General features: G+C 32.7%; 4 protein-coding genes and 1 long non-coding RNA gene across 8 annotated transcripts; 2 read left to right on the top strand and 3 right to left on the bottom strand.

Moving 5' to 3' along the window:
- Positions 1–489: 489 nt before the first annotated feature.
- On the bottom strand, positions 490–8,448 carry LOC129945769 (nucleolar protein dao-5). Of its 4 annotated transcripts, XM_056055687.1 has the most exons (4): positions 8,105–8,447; positions 7,785–8,032; positions 7,613–7,714; positions 490–3,703 (listed from the first exon to the last, which is right to left on the bottom strand). In XM_056055687.1, the coding sequence occupies exons 1-4, from the start codon at positions 8,316–8,318 to the stop codon at positions 1,139–1,141; spliced, it is 3,129 nt and encodes a 1,042-aa protein (XP_055911662.1). In that variant the 5' UTR covers positions 8,319–8,447; the 3' UTR covers positions 490–1,138. The 4 variants fall into 4 exon arrangements, with proteins under 4 accessions (XP_055911662.1, XP_055911663.1, XP_055911665.1 ...); XM_056055688.1 differs by lacking the exon at positions 7,613–7,714 and having other exon boundaries at positions 8,105–8,448; XM_056055690.1 differs by lacking the exons at positions 7,613–7,714; positions 7,785–8,032; positions 8,105–8,447 and adding an exon at positions 3,799–3,942.
- On the top strand, positions 4,109–4,951 carry LOC129945770 (uncharacterized). The gene is made up of 3 exons (XR_008781516.1): positions 4,109–4,319; positions 4,389–4,442; positions 4,513–4,951. It is a non-coding gene; the product is annotated as an uncharacterized LOC129945770 (long non-coding RNA).
- A 2,447-nt stretch (positions 8,449–10,895) lies between the features above and the next one.
- LOC129947477 (26S proteasome non-ATPase regulatory subunit 8) lies at positions 10,896–12,520 on the bottom strand. Its single transcript, XM_056058050.1, has 4 exons — positions 12,361–12,520; positions 12,130–12,305; positions 11,835–12,042; positions 10,896–11,231 (listed from the first exon to the last, which is right to left on the bottom strand). The coding sequence occupies exons 1-4, from the start codon at positions 12,469–12,471 to the stop codon at positions 10,929–10,931; spliced, it is 798 nt and encodes a 265-aa protein (XP_055914025.1). The 5' UTR covers positions 12,472–12,520; the 3' UTR covers positions 10,896–10,928.
- A 1,875-nt stretch (positions 12,521–14,395) lies between these two features.
- On the bottom strand, positions 14,396–14,826 carry LOC129944015 (uncharacterized). Its single transcript, XM_056053141.1, has 2 exons — positions 14,671–14,826; positions 14,396–14,612 (listed from the first exon to the last, which is right to left on the bottom strand). Exons 1-2 carry the CDS (start codon positions 14,824–14,826, stop codon positions 14,409–14,411), a joined length of 360 nt encoding a protein of 119 aa, XP_055909116.1. The 3' UTR covers positions 14,396–14,408.
- Positions 14,827–15,895: 1,069 nt separating this feature from the next.
- LOC129946832 (chymotrypsin-2) lies at positions 15,896–18,785 on the top strand. Its single transcript, XM_056057181.1, has 4 exons — positions 15,896–16,043; positions 17,350–17,551; positions 17,704–17,983; positions 18,052–18,785. Exons 1-4 carry the CDS (start codon positions 15,983–15,985, stop codon positions 18,448–18,450), a joined length of 942 nt encoding a protein of 313 aa, XP_055913156.1. The 5' UTR covers positions 15,896–15,982; the 3' UTR covers positions 18,451–18,785.
- Positions 18,786–19,528: the final 743 nt, after the last annotated feature.

The raw sequence follows: 19,528 nt of genomic DNA, 5'->3' as shown, positions 1-19,528 counted from the left end.
AAAATACATTTCTTCAGATCTCTTATAGCTACTAAAACAGGTTCAACTGGTTTTGGCATCGTCATACTCTGAATTTGAAGCAATTCATTCCATTGGGGTTTTTCCAAAAAACCTTAGGGTGAAAAATTTCGTCAAATAAAAAACGAAAAGAGCTTTTCCTGAAATTAGTTCCCCGGATGCAAATACATAAATTCGAGGGAAACTTTTAAGCATTATTTACGTTCCCAATGTTTGAAAGTGGAAAATTTTTACTGACGATAGCCTTCAATATCTTTAAGTTACAATGCTCCCGCAATAGTGCTCAATGTAAAACTGATGTGCATTTCTATAAGTGCGAGTATTACTACTTATAAGGTTGAATATTATGGGTATAGAAGGGCAGGTGCCACGCTGCCGTTTCACATCTAAAAAACAAATAACAAATACGTAAGGGGATCAAAGTTTACATACTTAATTTATCTTTTTGGAAAAAGTAAAAAGTTCAAATAATCGTTTTTGTAAAAACAGGTAAAAATTCTATATTTAACTTTCTGTTCTTGATGTATACTGAAATCGAAAATTGCAAAACTGTAATATTATTAAATAAAATTAAATGTTTGTGTTCTTTCAAGTGCTATCAATTTAACATAATTAAATTGTCAATAATGATTTAGCGTTTGAAATTAATAGAACTATTACTTCATACACTATTTTAGAAAACGCTTTCATTCTATTTCGAGAAGTCAAAGGACAGATTTGTATGTAATCAAAGTTTTGTTTTTAAAATAAAATTCTTTATTAATAATGAAGATTTTATGTTATAAATGATAACATAAATATATTTAATAATTTTTTTTGCTAACGTACCTATCTATATGACCGAGCGTTCGCCAAAAAATTATGATTTTATAATTATTATATTTTTTTTTATTTTTTAGGAAAAAAATACATTTTATTTCATGTGTACAGTACATGAATTCAAAATTGATCAGTTTTTACAAGTTTCTTTTGTATATTATTATAAAATTACTTACACTTGATTGCAAACTTAACCGAATAATTTACATTCATTTTTTTTATTTGCGTTAAGTTTTAAAATGAAAACAACACAATAAAAGTTGGTACCGTTCATTTAGAACTTCCAATAGGCTTATTCGTTTTAAACTGTGCTGGCGGTTTCAACAAACTCGTGAAGTAAATCTAGTTCATCGACCAATTCCAATAGGACTTCGATATCTTTAAACGAACTGATTTTACTGGGTGCTCCGATTAGGCGGACGTTTTTTCCATCGATATTTGTGAAAAAAGTTTTCATTTTGAAAATAACTGCGCGATCATATGGCATTCGGGTTTGTGACTTTTTCTGTGTCATTCGACGGAACATCACGCATGACGGCTGGTATTTATCACGATCTTCCTCCTTAATTGATTGATCTGATATTTCTCCAGTGTATGGTGTTAAATTAGCTTTGTTTACCATTTGAGCGGAGAGCTTGTATAATGATACCTTAGAACTCCAAGACGCTGATGGAAGTTTGATGGCTTTCACTGCGTTACTTAGGGTGATGAGTGGGATATCAAGTAAGTTTTTGACTATAAGTTCCTGAGTTTCGGGAATATTGATAACGTACCAAGTCTCGAAACATGTTATTTTCTTGATAAGCTTATTGCCTTGCCGTTGCACACAAACTTTCTCGGCGGGGAGCTTTCGCACTTGTGCAGGTTTGCTTGGTACAACTTTGTTTGCTCCCACGTTTTCTTTCACCATGACAGATTTTTCAGCTGCATCATCGATTGGCTCCCTCTCCAAGTCGCTATCGAGTTTGCTCAAAATAGGCTGCACTGGGAAGGTTTTCTTAGCAACTACCGAATTCAGAATACGTGGTGCGGGCTTGTCTTTATTAGGCGAGAGTTTATCAGGAGGAAACGATGTCTTCTCAACCGGAAGAGATTTATTTACTTCTTTTCGTTCTACAGGAGGCAGCGATATGCGTTGTTGTGATTTTGTTTGAGTTATTGTGTTGCTTTGCAAAACTGTTTTTTTAATTGGTGGAAAGGGAGATTTAGGGAGGGGTTTCAACAATTTCACGGGATCAATTTTCTCAGAGAGTATCGTGGTGTGTCCAGTTTTTCTTCGATTGCTACGATTCATCGAGTTGGGAGACGATATTTCTTGGACTTCGTCATCTGAACGTTTTTGAACTAGGCAGTCTCCTTTTTTGTTGATTATATCATTTATGTTCACAATTGTAAAAGTAGGCATGGTTTCGAAGTCATCTTGGGTACTTGCTGAATCATTTTTCTTCGGCGAACTTCCTATAAATGACGGTGATTTACTCTGTAATGAAGGTGAATTGGTCCTAACATTTGCCTTTTCTTTCACCGTCGACGATGGCGAAACAATTTTGCTGCATAGAGGTCCTGGCATTTGCCTTTTTGCAGCTACAGTATTTGTAACTTGATTAGGCTGAGCCTTACTTTGTGCCTCTGAAATAGGTTGTTTCGTTGCGAGCTTTCGGCCGGGAGATGAAGGTCTTGCTACATTTGCATCATACAATGCAATATTCAGCCGTTTATTGCGTGCTATAATTGACTCTGGTGCTTCTTTTCGAGATACTTCTTGTTCTTCTAGCTTCCGTTTTCTATTTGCCATTGGCTGTGGTTGGGCTACGGACGACATCTGTGATAACTGTGTAACTTTTTTGGTGTCAACTGATTTTGTTGTTGCAGGTGTTGAAGTCGCTGGCTTTATTTGAGTTACTTTGGGATGAGGCCGACTGCGCTTTGCTAGGGGAGTATTGCTCCTGGAAGCAAAGGAGGCGGGTCTTTGAACGCGTTTTCGTTTTAACAAAAAACCTCCATTTTCCGAAAAATCTGAGCTGTCGTTATCCTCAAAGGCTTCGCTTATATTGTCATTTGTACCCGTTTCACTAGTATCACCCATGCCACCGTAAAAGAAATCATCTCCAGCATCAGAGTCATCGAGACCAGCTTCATTTAAAACCACAACTTCTTTTTCACGCCTGCTTATCGATTTCGGTGTAATAATGTCATCATTGGCATACTTCGGGTTTGGCTTTGGTGCCCGACGGGTTCTTGTTGAAGCCATGGCCGTCACTGGTTCTTCAACTTTTTTTGCGCTTGCCTTTGGTGTACGCAATTCTTCGGCTTTTTTCGAATTAGCTTTCGTAGGCAATGACGACGACGATTCTTCTAACTTTTTTTGACCAAGCTTTGGCGAAACTCTTTCCTCGCCCTTTTTTGAAGTTGATTTTAACAGAAGCGGTTCCACCAGCTTTCTTGAAATTGGCTTAATCGGATGCGGCTCATCCAACTTTTTTGTAATTGTCCTTGGCGTAAAATATTCGTCAATTTTTTTTGAAGCTGTTTTTGATGCAACCGGATCTTCACTTTTGTTTATACTCGGGTTGGGCGAATTCGATAGCCGTGTATTTGTGGACCCCTTGGATTTCAGACTTAGTGGCGTTGGATTCCTTGACACATGCTCTTGATTTGAATGTTCCTTGGATGTACGGTTCCTTAATAAGATTTCCTTTGAGCTACTTTTTTTTGGGGCCAAGCTTTGTGGGGTGAACTCTTCGTCCTCAGGTTCTTCTTTGACTTTAAAAATTTTCCGTATACGCACAACGCAGCGTTTAATAAGCTTATGCTTAGACGTGCTTTTATGAAGAATTCGCCCGGATCGCATAGAAACACCTCGTTCCTGTAAGAACACATTTTAAGTTAGTAATTTCCGATTTTGTCTGTAAAATAAATGTATTTAATGTTTTGGTTATTTTGACAATTTACAATGTATACCTATGTACATACGAGTATGTAGATGGTACATACTGAAATTAAACAAGAACGACTTGGAAAGAGTAAACTCCCGCGCTAAGAACAATGCAATTGCTAAGACATGAAGATAACTTTGCTCTGACCTGATTTAAATTTAGTTTTAACAAAAGAAAACAATTTTCTTTTATTTATTCGCAAGAACAAAGTAATATATTTTCAATTTGATACAATTTGTATGAGTTAAAACAACTCATTATTATGACATTTTCTCAACACAACACACTAACACTTCTAAAGCCACAGCATTATCAGCCAAACTCTCCCAAGTCAAATTAGAAAGAGAAGCGGCCATTGCAATGAGTTGTTTGTTTGGAGAGTTTTAGCTGAACGCATTCGATGGTTGAATTTATGCCATTTGCTGTTGCTTTGCTTGCTCTTGGCTCTTGTTCCACGGAATTATCTTTTCTCTAAATTTTTGTGTCATCATGGAAAATGTCGATGTCCACTTCTATTGCCTACTGTACCTACCTAGCTATAATTATGTATTCACCAAAATTATTTTTATAACAAATTATGAGAATTTTATAAACGTAACTTATTATTTATTTCAGGATAATTCGTAATGCAAAAATTATTGATAAATACTAATCTATTTTTAGACAAATGTATGTATTGTATGTATATATTTATACAAGACTCGTAATTTATAAATTTGACCTTTTCTTACTTTTGTAGTCAATTTGGTAACTTTAAAATTCATACAAAAAATTGTCGAAGCATAAAGGAAAACATTCGCAGGTTACCAAACAGTCAAAATGATCCGTGTTTTTTTAAGGCCGTGTGTCTACTAGGCAATTTTTTGGATACTAATTCAACTATTTAGCTCTCTTTTACACGGGAATGCTTATTGTTCGCGATGGAGATTTGTTTAATTGCATTCATTTGTTTCTTAATTGTATTTACCTATATTGGAGTGAAATATTTTCTTTCAGACCGGTTTTCGCAACTTCAAATGCTCCCCTTCACCCCACAAGGAATTTGGCGACAAAGAATTTCTTGTCTGTCAAAATAATTTTCCTTATAACCAATGAGCACCTGAACCTGACGCAATGCCTAATCCTAACATTGCTCAGGTTCAGACAATAAAGGCTGGCTAATCAGATGACGGAAACTTGTCAATCGTTCGTTTTAAAAGATTCAATCGTTCATATGTCGTTCAGTTCAATGATTCGTTCTTTTCAATCGTTTTGGTATATGCTTCATTTGGATGCGAATAAAATTTTTAAATTTCATTCTATTCTAATCGTTTACTTTTTCAATCATTTAGGTTTCTGTTTCATTTTGGTTTTGAATGGAAAATAAGCGTGTGGAACCATATGGAACTTTTTGCAGTAGAGTAGGTAAGGTTAAGGTACTTCATTTTCATTCAGTTTCGGTCTTTAAAACGATTAGTATTGAAATAATTGATTGATTGTTTCAAAGCTATGTTTAATCCCCATTTTATATCATTTCATTTGAAAATAAGAATAAGTTGGATGAACGAAACATATTTCTTTTCCTTTAAAACGAAAGACAGCATGATGAAACGATTGGCATTGAGAACGATTGGTTTGGTTTACTACGATTGCATTCACTCAATCTTTTTGATGAACGGTTCATAAAGACCGAATCAATCACGATTGACACAGGTCTATTGTCTTACTTTCAATAGACTTTATTTCGTCTGAACAGTGAATAACAAGGATAACATCGAAAAAAATTGAGAATTTTATTGTGGGAATCATAACTTTGCTTTATTTTGAGTGTTTTCTTTAACTTCCACAAGTACAATAATGAGTAAAGCATAAGTGTATGTTTCATAAACTTTATGTTCTGAAAACTGAATAACCACAAATAAAACAAAAATGGGTGGCGCAAGGGCCAAGTGACTTACAACACTCAACCATTCCTGTGTGCTTGAATTCTCAGGGATGAGGAGGACATACAGTTTTTATGGCCAATACGAGCTAATTTGAGAAAACATTTCCATAACAAGAGTTGCTTTTGGATGCTTTGTCAATTCCTTGTAAGAGTACTTGGAAAAAAAAAACGTGGCACAAGTAGAGATTGAACCAAGACTTAGAGAATTTTCCGAAACTAACAAACTAAGGAATTTACAATGGAAGTTCAAAAAAATGTGACGATTTTATTTCCACGCTATGCAGCGAACTCTAAGTTATGCATATCAACAATACCAACACATCTGGAAATTGGAGTTTAACAAGATTCCTAAGGATTTTTTTAAAAATTATATTATAATAATATGATAATTGTTACAACTAAAATACAGGTTTGCTTTTAAAATGTCTTCTTTCTTATTAAATTGTATTGTGGCAGAAATCAATGGGTACATTGGAAAGTACATAGGTGTTCAAAATAATAGGGAATAGATTTTAAATCAATGTAAGTCATACTTGTACGCTTTACATAATATTCGTATGTATTAAATAAACACTTTTATCATTTTTGTGAATAAAGACATCCCCTGAAGAAGACGGAAATCACCGTCGAAACGTTGGGAAGAATCAGATGAAAACTGTTTTCATTTAATCATCAAAAAGATCAACAAAGCCGATGAGAATCACCACTTTAATTGTTCTCAAATCAAACGATCAAAAGCACTCTTTGAAATTGGTAGCCCCATCTTAACTCGATTGAAAATTTGTGGTCGGATCTGAAACTCTTTAAACACCATGGTTTTAGCAATAAATACAAAAGCATTAGAACACTTTTCCGATAAATAAATGAGTTCATACCGTGCCGTATAGAGGCGGTAAAAAAGACCATTTTGGCTTAAAAAAACAATTATTTTTGTATCCCAAAACTGACTTCTTCTTAATTAAATTTAACAAATTCCCACACGTAGTTTAACATTGCCTATTATTTTGAACACTTGAACATGGAAAAAAGCAAATTTGGTAAATAAAAATTATTTTGGTGAAATACAAAAAAATAATAAAATGCCGCTATCCGTTTATTTTGAAGAGCTGTGTAAGTATTCCATAAGATATTCGTACCGAAAGTCTATCGAGTATACCGACAAAAACGATATCGCAACTATAAGTGAGTGAGCAGTCTTAGATTACATTGCCTTGAAACGAACTAATATTTAGAACAAGTTAAAACAAAAAAACAACTATATTTTAACTATAAACTATTTTTGATTTGAATTTCAACAAAATTTTATGGCAAAACACTAATGTAAGTGCTATATATTTTTGTCTAATATATAAATTTGGAAAATTTGAGTTCAGATGTGTTTCGCCTCTGCCGTCAGTTAAAAACCAAAAAAAAATTGACCGTTTTTTCTTTCTAGTTATAAATTCAAAAAGCAACTACTTATCAAAAAAAAAAAAGAGAACAACAGGCCCTTAAAATTTAAATTGTTTAGCATTTACATTGTTAGTTCTGGAGATGCAAATTCCAAAGTTATTTTTTTTATAATATGAACTAAAAACTACGCATAACAAAATTGTATTAATTATTATTTTTTTTACTTAAAATAAAAAAAATAAAAAAGCATACAAAAACGAAACCTTCCTTATTAGACTTTAATAATTGAAAATGTAGGAATATCAATGAAAGGCAAAAGGGGGTATTATTTTAAGTAAACTGAACCTTGCAACCAAAGCACACTGTTTTCAAACCAAAGAACTAAATTTTATGTAGGTAATTGGAATGTTGAGGTTAATAATAGTGATCATTGGGAAAATTATTAATTATTTTAGTTTGAATTTTTGTTAAACTTGTAGGTATTACTTTAAGCTATAGACCTGCATTAAACCCAAGTAATTACCTTATTATAGCTCTCAATTCCCTCTTTACTTTGTAGGCCTCGAACACCCATTTTTATTTTTACATCTTTTTCTTTCAATCTTTCTTCGTAGTTGTTGACAATCTACGGCATATTACATTATGTTATTGAGTCTCTTTTAACAAAATGCATGCTTTAAGATTATAAAACTTACCTTTTTCTGTTGATCTTTCAATTGGAGGCTCTCATCTTTGTAATTTTTGATTATTGCATCTTTACACTTCAATTCATTTTTGAGCTTCTCCAATTCGCTTAGCTTTTCAATGCTGCTTATACGTTTCAATTTAGTTGTTTGAGATGGCGATATGATCTTTTTTTCATTACGATTGCGTTGTTGGTTACCCATTTTTACTGTCGGAATCCAATCAACTTCGGTGTTGTCTTTCAATCTAGCCGGAGAGCCTATCAAAGGGAGGGAAGTTGGTTATTAGTAAAATCTTGTGTATTTAACTTTCGGTTATTCTATATACATACCTGTGACGAAGTGTTCCGAACAAATTCCGATGGATTTAAGAACTTCTTCGGGTAAATTGGTTCTGTTTAAGGCAATTAGCCAAGCGTTTCTTCGTTGCCGTGAAAGTTCCACTAGACTTTTTGGTTTGTCTAGAAGGGCGGGAAATCTGAACATGCGAATTTTGCTCCCCACTTCGAGTTTGTTCGAACATCCTCTTACACAACATTTAGCCATTTTGGTAAATAATTTGTTGTATATTGTTGATTAAATTTTGTCGCCAATATTACGCGCTAAACTATTTTATTTGTCTACCAATAATCCAACGCAACTGAGTTGAGAATTTTTTTGACAGATTTTGGCGTAAGCCATTTTTTGGAGAGTTGAAAAATTCAGCGCGAAACGGAGTTCAATTTTAACTGGATGCAAAAAGAATGCGTTCAAATAGACGCCAGTAGAATTACACATGACATATAGAGATGGCATATGTTGGGTTTACACGTAAGAATTTTGAGAAACTATAAAACATATCGAAACGCATACAATCAGCAAAGAGTGACAATTTTTTAAAAACAATGTATTTCAATAATTCAGCACAGATAATGAATAAACTTAATTTGAAGTTGCTGTTGCATTTCTGGCAGCTGTTGAAAAATTCAGACATAAGATCAAAATGCGATTTCTTGGCAAAAAACAAATTCCATTGACATACTAGATATGGACTACTGGTCAATACCAAGTGCCATCTATTTTGTCTTTGCTGATAAAAGTTTTTTTTGTCAAAGAAATTAAGGGCAGTTTTTATTATAAAGTTTGACAAAGAACAAAAATTAAGTTCAAAAGTAAAGCAGTATTCACATGAGCGCGACCAACGAATGAAAAATGAATTACAAAATGTGAGTTTATATACGTTTGAAGACATATTTCCACACAAACTCTTAACAAAACGCTAGAAATATATTTTCTATTTGATTTATGATGCATACTTTTACTTTTCAATATCATATATTAATAAATTTAAGAATTAAATTGTAGTTGATACCAACTGTCAAACTTTATTTGCGTTCCACATTATAAACACTCGAAACGAATAAAATAATCGCGCTTACCTATCCTAAAAAAACATTCTTGTTTTGGTCAATTGTCAAACCTTATTCGTGATGAATTAAAAACTCTCATGTGAAAGAAACGTTAAAACGACGAATATTCGTTCATTCGTTGGTCGATAGTGCTTCATCAACTTAGTTTTGAAAAATTTATTTAATTAAAAATCTATTTCAAAAATTGTAAATACTTAGAAGTAGTAATATCATGAAGATGAATTGGAACGCTAAATATGCCTTCTGATAGTAAGTGACTAAAGAATTTGAAACAAATGTTGACATGTGGAATGTATTGTTTAGGGGGCAAAAAGCATCGAGAAATTGAAAAATTAAAAAGATAATTAAATACAAAAATAATATAAAAAATATGTTTTTTATAAAATTAATAAAATAAATAAAAAAGAATAAAGTAAGCAGGAACACCTGGCCAAAAATGGTAACCTCTTACAGTAAAAGTTGGTAACTTACCAAAACAAAGAAAAAAAGGTTAAGACATTAAGGATTTGTTTCCTTCAATTTTTGTATGAGTTAGAATGAGATAGTTAGATAGTTGTAAGGTGGCAAAATGAGATTGTGTTAACAGACAGAATTACTTGACTCGAGCCTTAGCTCATTGGCTCTGGATCGTTGATGTTTGCCTTGCTGAAAATCCAAATGGATCGATAAAGCCAAACCTAGCCACCACAGTTTCCCCACACACGGTCGGTTTTGGATCGGCTAGGGTCCATTTGGATTTTTGACTCTGTTATGTACGGTCAGCTTTAGACTGTTTTCTTTGAAAAAAATAAAAATATATATGAATACACATTGAATTTCTTCAATTTAAAGAGATTATTGGAATTTTTCTGAATAATGCTAAGTCCGAAGGCACTTATTATTTTTTAATTTTGTCTATCACTCCCTTTATTGAATGAAAGAAATGAATGTATTTTATGTTAAGCCTGCCGTTTACATTGCATTCTCTATGGTAGATAAAAATATAATTTCACAAAAAGTAACTAAAAGTTGCAGAGACATCTCCACCAGATGTCGAGAATTTCAACTTTGATATTGCTCAGGTGAGCAACTTACAACTTTGTTCATACCAAATTAAGTTCCTCATTTGGCAAGCATTTGTGAAATAAGCTATAAAAAAGGAGACTTTCCTGTTTGTATGAAATGAGAAAATCACTCAACTTAGGTGTTATAAATGGAAAGGTCACCCTAAACTAGCAGTACTAAATACGACATATTATTTTGACAGATAATGACAATCAACTCCATGTCTCCAAAGAAACTGCTGTCCGACCGTGATTACGTGATAGCTTCTGCAAACTGAAATAACATCTTTATAGTTATTTTTTCTTAACAAATAATACAAAAAAAAAATAATTAAAGATGTTTTCACGACCACGCTTGGCAATTCTTCTTCGCCAATATTGTCAGAAACCTAGTGCACCACCAACAGGCATTAATTCTAATGTCGAGGGGCTAAGTAGCCGTTGCGTAAAACCTGCGACGGAACCAGTGGGACCTGGTGCATCTGCAACTGGAGAATACAAGGTTCCTGAATACTTCTGTTTTAGTCGAGTAAGCTATTTCGAAGCCGAGGTTGAAATGGCAAAATACAGATGTCCCCAGCCTTCAGCAAATAGAAAATAAGAACGTATTTATTTCATGTAAATGAATATTTTTATTTATGAAATACAAAGGTTAAGAGAAACGATATACATATATGTAATATTTATTGTTTATTAAGCAAATTTTAGACTATCATTTCGAGCTCTCGGGCATAGAATATTGCCTGTTCGGCCAATTCAACGGATGGTAATGCTTCTTTAGGTTTCGCTGTTTTATCAACGAAGTTGTAAATCTCTCCATTAAGGACCCAGTTGCGTTTGGCTCCAAAAGCCTTGACTTCGGTTGGTGGTTTCAGATTCAAACGTTTGGCTGCTTCGTTAATTGAAATTTTCTCGTAAGATTTCTCAATGCATGCACCGATTTCGTTGCGTACTGTTTCCAGTAACATATCCATAAAATAGTTGTATATATCAGAGGGGGCGCTATTCTAAAATTAAAAATGAAATTATACAAATAAGGTTAGAAAAGATAACAAATGTTGAAAGCTTCTGATCCAATGACCATAATCAACGGAAGTCAACTAAATAGCTTCATCCATAGTTAACGCATGAAACTATGAATTCTTCAATAAACGCTTTGTTGTTTTGAAGCGCATTTGAGAACATTAGAACTAGTATGTATAATCATGAATAAAAGATAGCCCATCGTAAACAAACAGGTGCTATTCTCATAAGGCATTTGTGTTAATGGAATTAAAGCATCTAAAAGCGAAGATAGTTTCATCATAGTTTTAAGGATAGAAAAAAAGAAACGAACCGGAAAACCTCCAAAAATAACTTTTTCTTTGTGATGTGTTTTATATGTGTAGCGTTCAACATTGTAAGCTGCCTTTTGTCTTATTTTATTTGATAATATTTTAATATCAAATGAATGGTTTTTCGTTTGTTTTCAATATAGGTATACAATTATTTATAAGCATTAGACATAATAATTCCCAATCATAATACTAAATACGCCGTGAAAAGTTAATTTTTTACTTTCATAAAGTTAATATTGTCAGTTTGGCAGTCATTTTGTTTTGCTAACTTACTTTTGCTTGGAATATTTTGTTGTAGCGGCCTTCCATAATATATTGTTCCAGAGCTAAAATTGGGCGAATGAACTCATTGGTTTGGATAGTTTCAGCCGATAAAAGCTCAAGCTCTGTATGAAATTCCGAAACTCTGTTGACTGATAAGAGGAACAATAAATTGAGACCTAATAGTTTGTAATTATTGACCGATTCACCAATTTCTTGCCTAAAGGATATAAAAATATGCGTATTAATATAATTGTCCTTTGTGGGATAAGTTATTGTAGCTTATTAACGAAAGAAATTGACATACTTGTAATCATAGTAATAGCACTTCAATTGGGAAATATATCTTTCAAATGCCGGTATGTCTTTTGTCTTGACACTATACTCGACAGCAATTTCAAGAACATCACGAGCAAGGATCATTTCTGCCTTAGGAGTCTTTGTGTTTCCTGTTGGCAAGTAGGACAATTTTGTCAAAGCAATCTAAAGAGAGGAAAGATAAAAATATCTACTTTTTTCAACTTTAGAAACAATATACCTTCAAATTGTCCAGCAATGTTCCGCATTTTGGCAGATTAATTGGTTTTTTACTCCATTCTGCTTTTAATTCTTTAAATAAAGATTCAACGCTCTGTAGGTTAGCGGCCATGACGAATGATTTTTGTGAATTGTGATTTTTAATTTTGTTTTGTGGCTTTGACATAAATGTGACGTTAGTTTGGGTGCGTTCATGAATAAATAAATTCAAAAACATAACTTACAGCTACGTTTACACATTTTATTGAATGAGATTGAAAAATGGTTTAGCCAGCATTGAGAATTGGGGTAGAATAGATAGACAAGGGTGATAAGTGATTGGGCGCATTCACAAAGCTAGTGGCTGCGTAGTCGAAATTCAACTAGATTTGTGAATGCAAAACTTCACTACAAAACTAGTCAATCCTGAGCTGTCATATTATTGACAGATGAAAAAGCAAACAAATGGAAAATCGGAAACATTTGATAAAGTTTTGAGAATTTTAAACAATATTTTTAAATAAAATAAAAACAAATACAACCAAATTAGATATAATAAGCGATTCGGAAGAAGATGAAGTCATAGGTATGTAAAATAGTTTAATTGTGATCAATTTAAGAAACTTTTTATATCTGCTAGAGCTGTGATTGTCGTAAAGATTGTTTCATTTGAATTTTTTAATCTTTTGTAAATTTGTTCAACAGCTGATTGTGAAACGTCAACTAACTTTTTAGAGGAAATTTTTACACTACGTCGGAGGGGAAATTTCAACTACTTTTGTAGTTAGATTTAGCCAATCAGAATCCCTTGACTACGTAGCCACTAGCTTTGTGAATGCGATCATTGTAATATTTTTGATAGTCAAAATGTTTATCATCGAGCTTTCTGTCTGTGTAAAATATAACAATTTCAGATTAAAATTGTCGAAATTCATTTTTATTCTAAATAACAGAAACAAAGTGGCTGTTTTTTTTAATAACATTCCTACTTTTTGTTTTTATGTCGTAAGCTATCTTTAAAAATTTGTATAAGAAACAACTTATTTGTTGAAAAATGACAGTAACATTTTTGGTGTGACAGCTTTTTATCTATTAATTTGATTATCATCTTGCATAGCTCAAATTCGTTCATATATATCAAAAATCAACTTGCAACACACACACGAAATTCGTGAAATCCAAACTTCTAAGCGCAGCTATTACACAAAATGTCCTTTATCGAAGCACGGGTATACTTTTTACAGGTTATTATTTGGCGTTCTAAAGAAAACAAGGCAAAGATAGATCGGTGAGAAAACACCGTTAAACCACTCAAAAAATGTTTTATTTCTTAACTCTATTTTTTTATATTTTTATGTGATTTTTTTATGTTTGATACACAAGGTATCATTACGTATTTCAGTAAGAGATTAGAAGTCAACATTGCAAAATAGTTGAACGTGCTAAAAATATCCATAAAAACAGTACATTTCTTGGAAACTATCATCTAAGTGTGGGTTACTGTGAAATAAATTCATCATTTCTGGGGAGTATTTTTTTCAGGTCTTTTTGGGTTCTTGCATGCTTTAGGAAGAAATAAGTGTATCCACTATCCGATAAGGTTGCAAGCATGTTAAATAGGTCTTCATTTAACCGAATCCTTAAAATGTCCAGGTTTTTTTTAGCCCTGCTGTTTTCTACTCTCCAAATTTAACTGCATTTATTACTTCCCTGCAATTTTAAATATTAAGTATTATAGTGAGCCTCGTTATAATTTCTCTATTGACTCCAGTAGTTTGAGCAGTGACTGTTTAAAAATCTCCTTGAAGTGTTTCCATATAAAAAGCGGCGTACAAACAGAGAGGTATGCAAGCATGCTTCGAAAACTATAGGGGTATTCACGATCCGATGAAACAAAAAATGTTAAATTGCGAAATTTGTGTTTTTTTTTTTACATAGTGAACACACCTTTTCTAAACATAGCAATACCATAGTAAAAACGTCAAATCATGACGTTTCTCATGACAAAAAAAGAACTTTTGCTAATAAGAAATAAACACAAAATTGTTAGGAACGTATACAAAATTGTATCTAAATCTCAATTGTTGTCTCACCTTGAACAGTACCAAGTCCCTTTTCTGTTTCCATGAGACCAGCACCAGTTGATTTTTGCCACTCTGTAGCTTTAGAAAATGAAGTTTTCAGGCTTCTCATTTTCCACCTGATCAACTCCCAAGTGGCGTCTAATGGCTTCTGTTCTAACAGTTTTCTGTAAAATATTTGTGCTGTTGGCTTCTAAAATAAAATGTTTTTTGAGCAAAAAACATTTTGAAACATTTTGATTATATCTTACCTCGAAGTTTCCAGCTTCTTGAATGTAATCTAATATAATTAAAATTTCTTTTTCCGTCCATTTTTTTACCGCTTTGTCACGTCGACGGCACTTCTTTATATTCCTTAGATCTGAATCTTTTTTTCCATTCTTTTTTCTGATTTTTGTCGTTGGCATAAATGCGGCAATAACTTCAAATTCAATTTAAACTTAAAGCCCACCAACATTTCTGATAAAATGACAGCTGCCAAACTGTCAACTACAACAGACAAATTTTGCACCGTTGTATTTTTGTGTTGCAATAGGGTTCGGGTATAGCAAAAGTGCAAAAGTGTAACAAAATTGTAGTCTGTATATTTTGTTGTTTTAGTGCAAGAAAATGTTACACTTTTGCACTTTTGCAACGATACAAGACCACTTGCATCGAATCGTGAATACCCCTTATGTATATTATTTATTAACTCGCATCATCGACTGCGAAAGGTTATTCTGACTTAACCTTTAACCTTAACAAGTATAAGTGGCAGATAAAGCTTAAATTGGTTCAGAGGAGTACAAACAAAGATTCGATTAAGATGGCGAATGACTTTAAAGTTCATTGTTTTTTTCAAGTTAAAAAACAACAATTACTTACATATTTGTAAAAAATCTTTCACTTTGACAGATCAACGTTTCAACTTATTTCCCGAGCTAGATTTGGGATTTTTACAAATTGTAATTATTTGGCACTTCAACAATGCGTTAAGTAACGATGCGGTGACATCATATTGTTACAAATCGTAGCAATTTTAATATTTAGGAATGACAATACTAAACTTATTTTAAGTTTCTTTTGCTAATTTTGTTTTTAAATAATAGTAGCAAACAAAAACATTCTTATTAAATTGAACCTCTCACTGCGCTCCTGATTTTAAGTTTTCAAAAGTATTTAATTACAATAACATAATTCAATATGGATGATGAAGTCATCAGTTTTTAGCTCATTAATATTGATGCAAACGTTAAAATACCAACACAGTAATTATTATTGTTAATCTATTTATTTCAACAAGTATCTAAGGAGTTATCGCAGAGATAAGATTTAAACTAATCAAAACTCAGTTAGTTATATTGATCCATTTTTTAAAGTACGTTTTAGGTATTGAAGAAGATGGTATAAACCCATTCAGGTATTTTGGTTCGGTTCACTCAAGGGATTTTGGCTTGGAGCTATATATAAAAAAAGGCAAAATGGGATAAGGTACTGTTTTATACGCTCAGCTCGCGGTAATAGTTGACTTTAAGAATAATAGTTGGGTATTCGAGTGAATTTTGAAATACTAAACCAATAAGTATGATTCGAAAGTTTTGTAGGATCTTTTGTGTGGTTTTTCTTATTGCGGATTTTCAATCAAGTGAGTTATATTATTTTTATAATGCTATGCTGATCATATATTGGATCTAAGCATCCCCCAGAAAACTCCAAAATTCTACTGCGCGAACAGTTTTGTGTGGCCCCTAGTGTACGTTGAGCTTAATTTTATGTTTTAAAGCATAGTTTCCTTAATTTGTGTAAGAGAAGGAAGTTATATTTTGCATTTTTGCAAATACCGGTACCATAAAAAAGATATATAATCGTAAATGAAGTAATAAATTGCGTTATTATTAAAGTAAATAGTAATTGAAGAAATTCACGTGTACCTACTGCCTCTTGCGAGGAATTGACAAATTCTTCAAGAGTAATTCTTGTCATGAAAAGTGCTTTCTTAAATTTGCCGTTCGGATTCGGCTTAAAACTGTAGGTCCCTTCCATCCCTGACAACAGTACTCGCACATAGGAATGGTTGAGAGTTGTCAGTCACTAGGCCCTAGTTCACAAACGGACTGTTGCGCCGCCCGATTTATTTTTAAATAATTTTTTTAACTTCAGCCGAAGATTTTTTTAATTATTCTAAATTATTCAAACGATTCGTGTCATTAAAAAATGCAATTATTACAGATTGATTTTTTTAAAACCAATAATACAGCCTTATCACTCCGAATTTAATTTGGTATCAATTGCAAGGAAATTCTAAGGTCATGCAGTTAAATTAAAAAAATAAAGAAATTCTACGGTATCTACTTGCATTACATGATAATTATTTATATCTTCCTTATATTAAGCAAAAACTTCATAAGTATCGGGTGTAATAAACCTAGGCTAATAACTTAATCATACATTTATTGGGCGGTCTAGCAATAATAATTATTTGGATTTGGATTAAAAAACTACATAAGTTTGTGTTAGTAATTTTGTAAGTGTTTATAAAGCAATGACCATTGTTGATAAAATAGTAAAAAAAAACGGAAATAAGACGTACAAACATTAAAAACAATTTCTACATTTACAAGACTGACAGGTCTTGCATTATTGCGATTAAGTCATAATATATGAATTAATTTAACAAATTAAAGTTGTGAATATCTTACAAGAGTTGAATTCCAGCTCCATTCTTAATTATAGTCTTTTCAAGTAATGATTCTATGAAAATGCACTTTTTACTAATTCAACACTCGTGGTTTAAAAAAGTACTTTTTAAACTTTATCTTTGTTAGCCAGTTATTATATTGCATATTGTTTAGATATGTATAACTTAATTTGTTTCTTTTTAGCTTTATAAATAGCAATTTAGAGAGTCCGTTTAGCAACAAATTTTTTGTTTTCTGTATTCCTTTTTTCAGGTCAGTCCCAGTTTGATAACAATAGGAAAAATCATTTGATTCCGAGCAACATAAATGGACCTCTTTCCTTACCTGATGACGCGTTGCACCAGGCGTCAATACGTCTAATCAACAAAGATATTACCTTCGGTGAAGGGCACATTTGTAGTGGTTCTTTGATATCAACGCGAGTCGTTTTAACAGCTGCTCGATGTCTTTTCAAGTAAGTTGGAGTAGCATTGTGTGATAACTGATATGATAAGATCAGCTTGATATGACGAAAACAAACATGCTTAGCTGGCGTGCTAAGACTTAAATAAAATGTTTCCATATATGTATGTTTCACTCGACTATAAGATGATTTTTCTTTAACAGTTTGGACTTCAAGACACCGCGTCATCCATCAGAACTAATCGTAGTTATGGGAACAAGTGATCGATATCAGCGGACATTAGATACTGTTACTTCTGGCATCACGCATATTCGATATCCGACTAGTTTTGATTTAGAATCGATGCGCGACGATATTGGTTTGTTGTTTTTGAGTCGTGAGATACCTGAAAAACATTCGACTATTAGACCAATTGAACTTAATTGGAAAATAACTGATAACTATGTTCGAGGATCAGTGACGGGTTGGGACCTATCTAAGAACGTAAGTTCCATTTGTTTTTATCGAAGCTTTGCAATTTGTAACTTTCTAAAGATTTTCTACATTTTTAGGGTGACTTATCACGTCAACTTCTTATCGCCAATGTATCTATCTTAGATCGAAATAATTGTAAACATAATGTAGAGCAACTGCTTATAACAAAAAGAATGATTTGTGGTAGATACATGAGGGAAATGGACAAAAGGATTTATCAATCAGATGTTGGGGCTCCATTGGTTATTGCTGGAAAACAGATAGGATTGGCATCTATCACAATGTCAAATTATTCAACACTTAGTGATAAACTTGTAATATATACAGATGTAGCGTATCATAAAGAATGGATTTGGACAGAATTGAGAGATGAAAACAATAATGACAGTTCAGTTTGGGGATTACTGGGATTCTTAATTTTAACTTGGTTTGCATTTAGAGAAAAACAAAAATTAAGCTTTAGATTATGTTTGTGATTTGATTTTTTTTTAATGAAATGAATCTGATTAGTGATTATTTAAACTAAGTTTTTTTTTAAGAAAATACTTTGCATAGAATTTGAAGTATTTTTCTATGATTTAGTGCTTTTAACAAAGTTATTTAGATATAGTAAAGGCCATTAAACCAACAATAGAAAAACATTCAGATACAGAAATGAAAGTATTTTTCACAAAGCAGATTATTACATATGTATTACACTTAATATTTTGCATAACCCATAGTTTTATTGAATAATTTTGTATTATGCTATTAACAAAGTAGATTAAAATCTTCTTGTAGCTCTTTAAATTCTTCTTTAAGTTAATAATTTGAAAGCTTTCAACATCATCTGCATAGATAGCGATATAAAATTACTTAAAACGGTAGTAAAATAATTAATAAATAAAGTATATAGCAATGGATCAAGGCGACTCCCTTAAGTTACACAAAATTGACTTTAAATTGACATGAAGCTTTCTCCTGAAAGTTATGCTATAACATCTATCTTTAACATGTGACAAAATCCAAATAATGAAGCGGCTATACCACTTTATAGGTTAGCCACTTTGGCTGTCCAAGATGAAAACGGACACATTTGGGGCAGTTTAATGGCCCATTGTGATACCACATGAATCTTGAGGGTTCCTCCTAAGCTCAGTGGAACCAGTCTGAGTCCCTTACGAAACGCGAGAGGCTGATTATGCTGATATAATCTATATCGTTAAGATCGTTAAAGAAGAATTCTCCTAGGTAGTTCGTGCGTTTTGGAGCCTCCCCTTTTTTGTCCATACAGCTTCTTTAAAAGTCATTTGAGAAAACGCCTAGTCCTTTTGCTTGCTTTACTATTAGACAGTGTCTGGTTATGACACCTTTCATCGAGTTTATATGCGATCTGATTAGAGATGGCAAGCACCTTGAACGTTTTAAATTTAGTGTTGGCCAGTTGTTTTTTGTGACCTGACACGTGTTGATGTAGTGTTTGCCTTCTTTATACCGTTAGAATTAGAAACAATTTAAAAGTAGCGCTAGGTATTCCAGTACGTGCCAAACGTGGTAGGATGGGCTGTACTGTAC

This window comes from Eupeodes corollae, chromosome 2 (genome assembly GCF_945859685.1).
Source record: "Eupeodes corollae chromosome 2, idEupCoro1.1, whole genome shotgun sequence".
NCBI lineage: Eukaryota > Metazoa > Arthropoda > Insecta > Diptera > Syrphidae > Eupeodes > Eupeodes corollae.
This window is presented reverse-complemented; position numbering and strand designations above follow the sequence as displayed.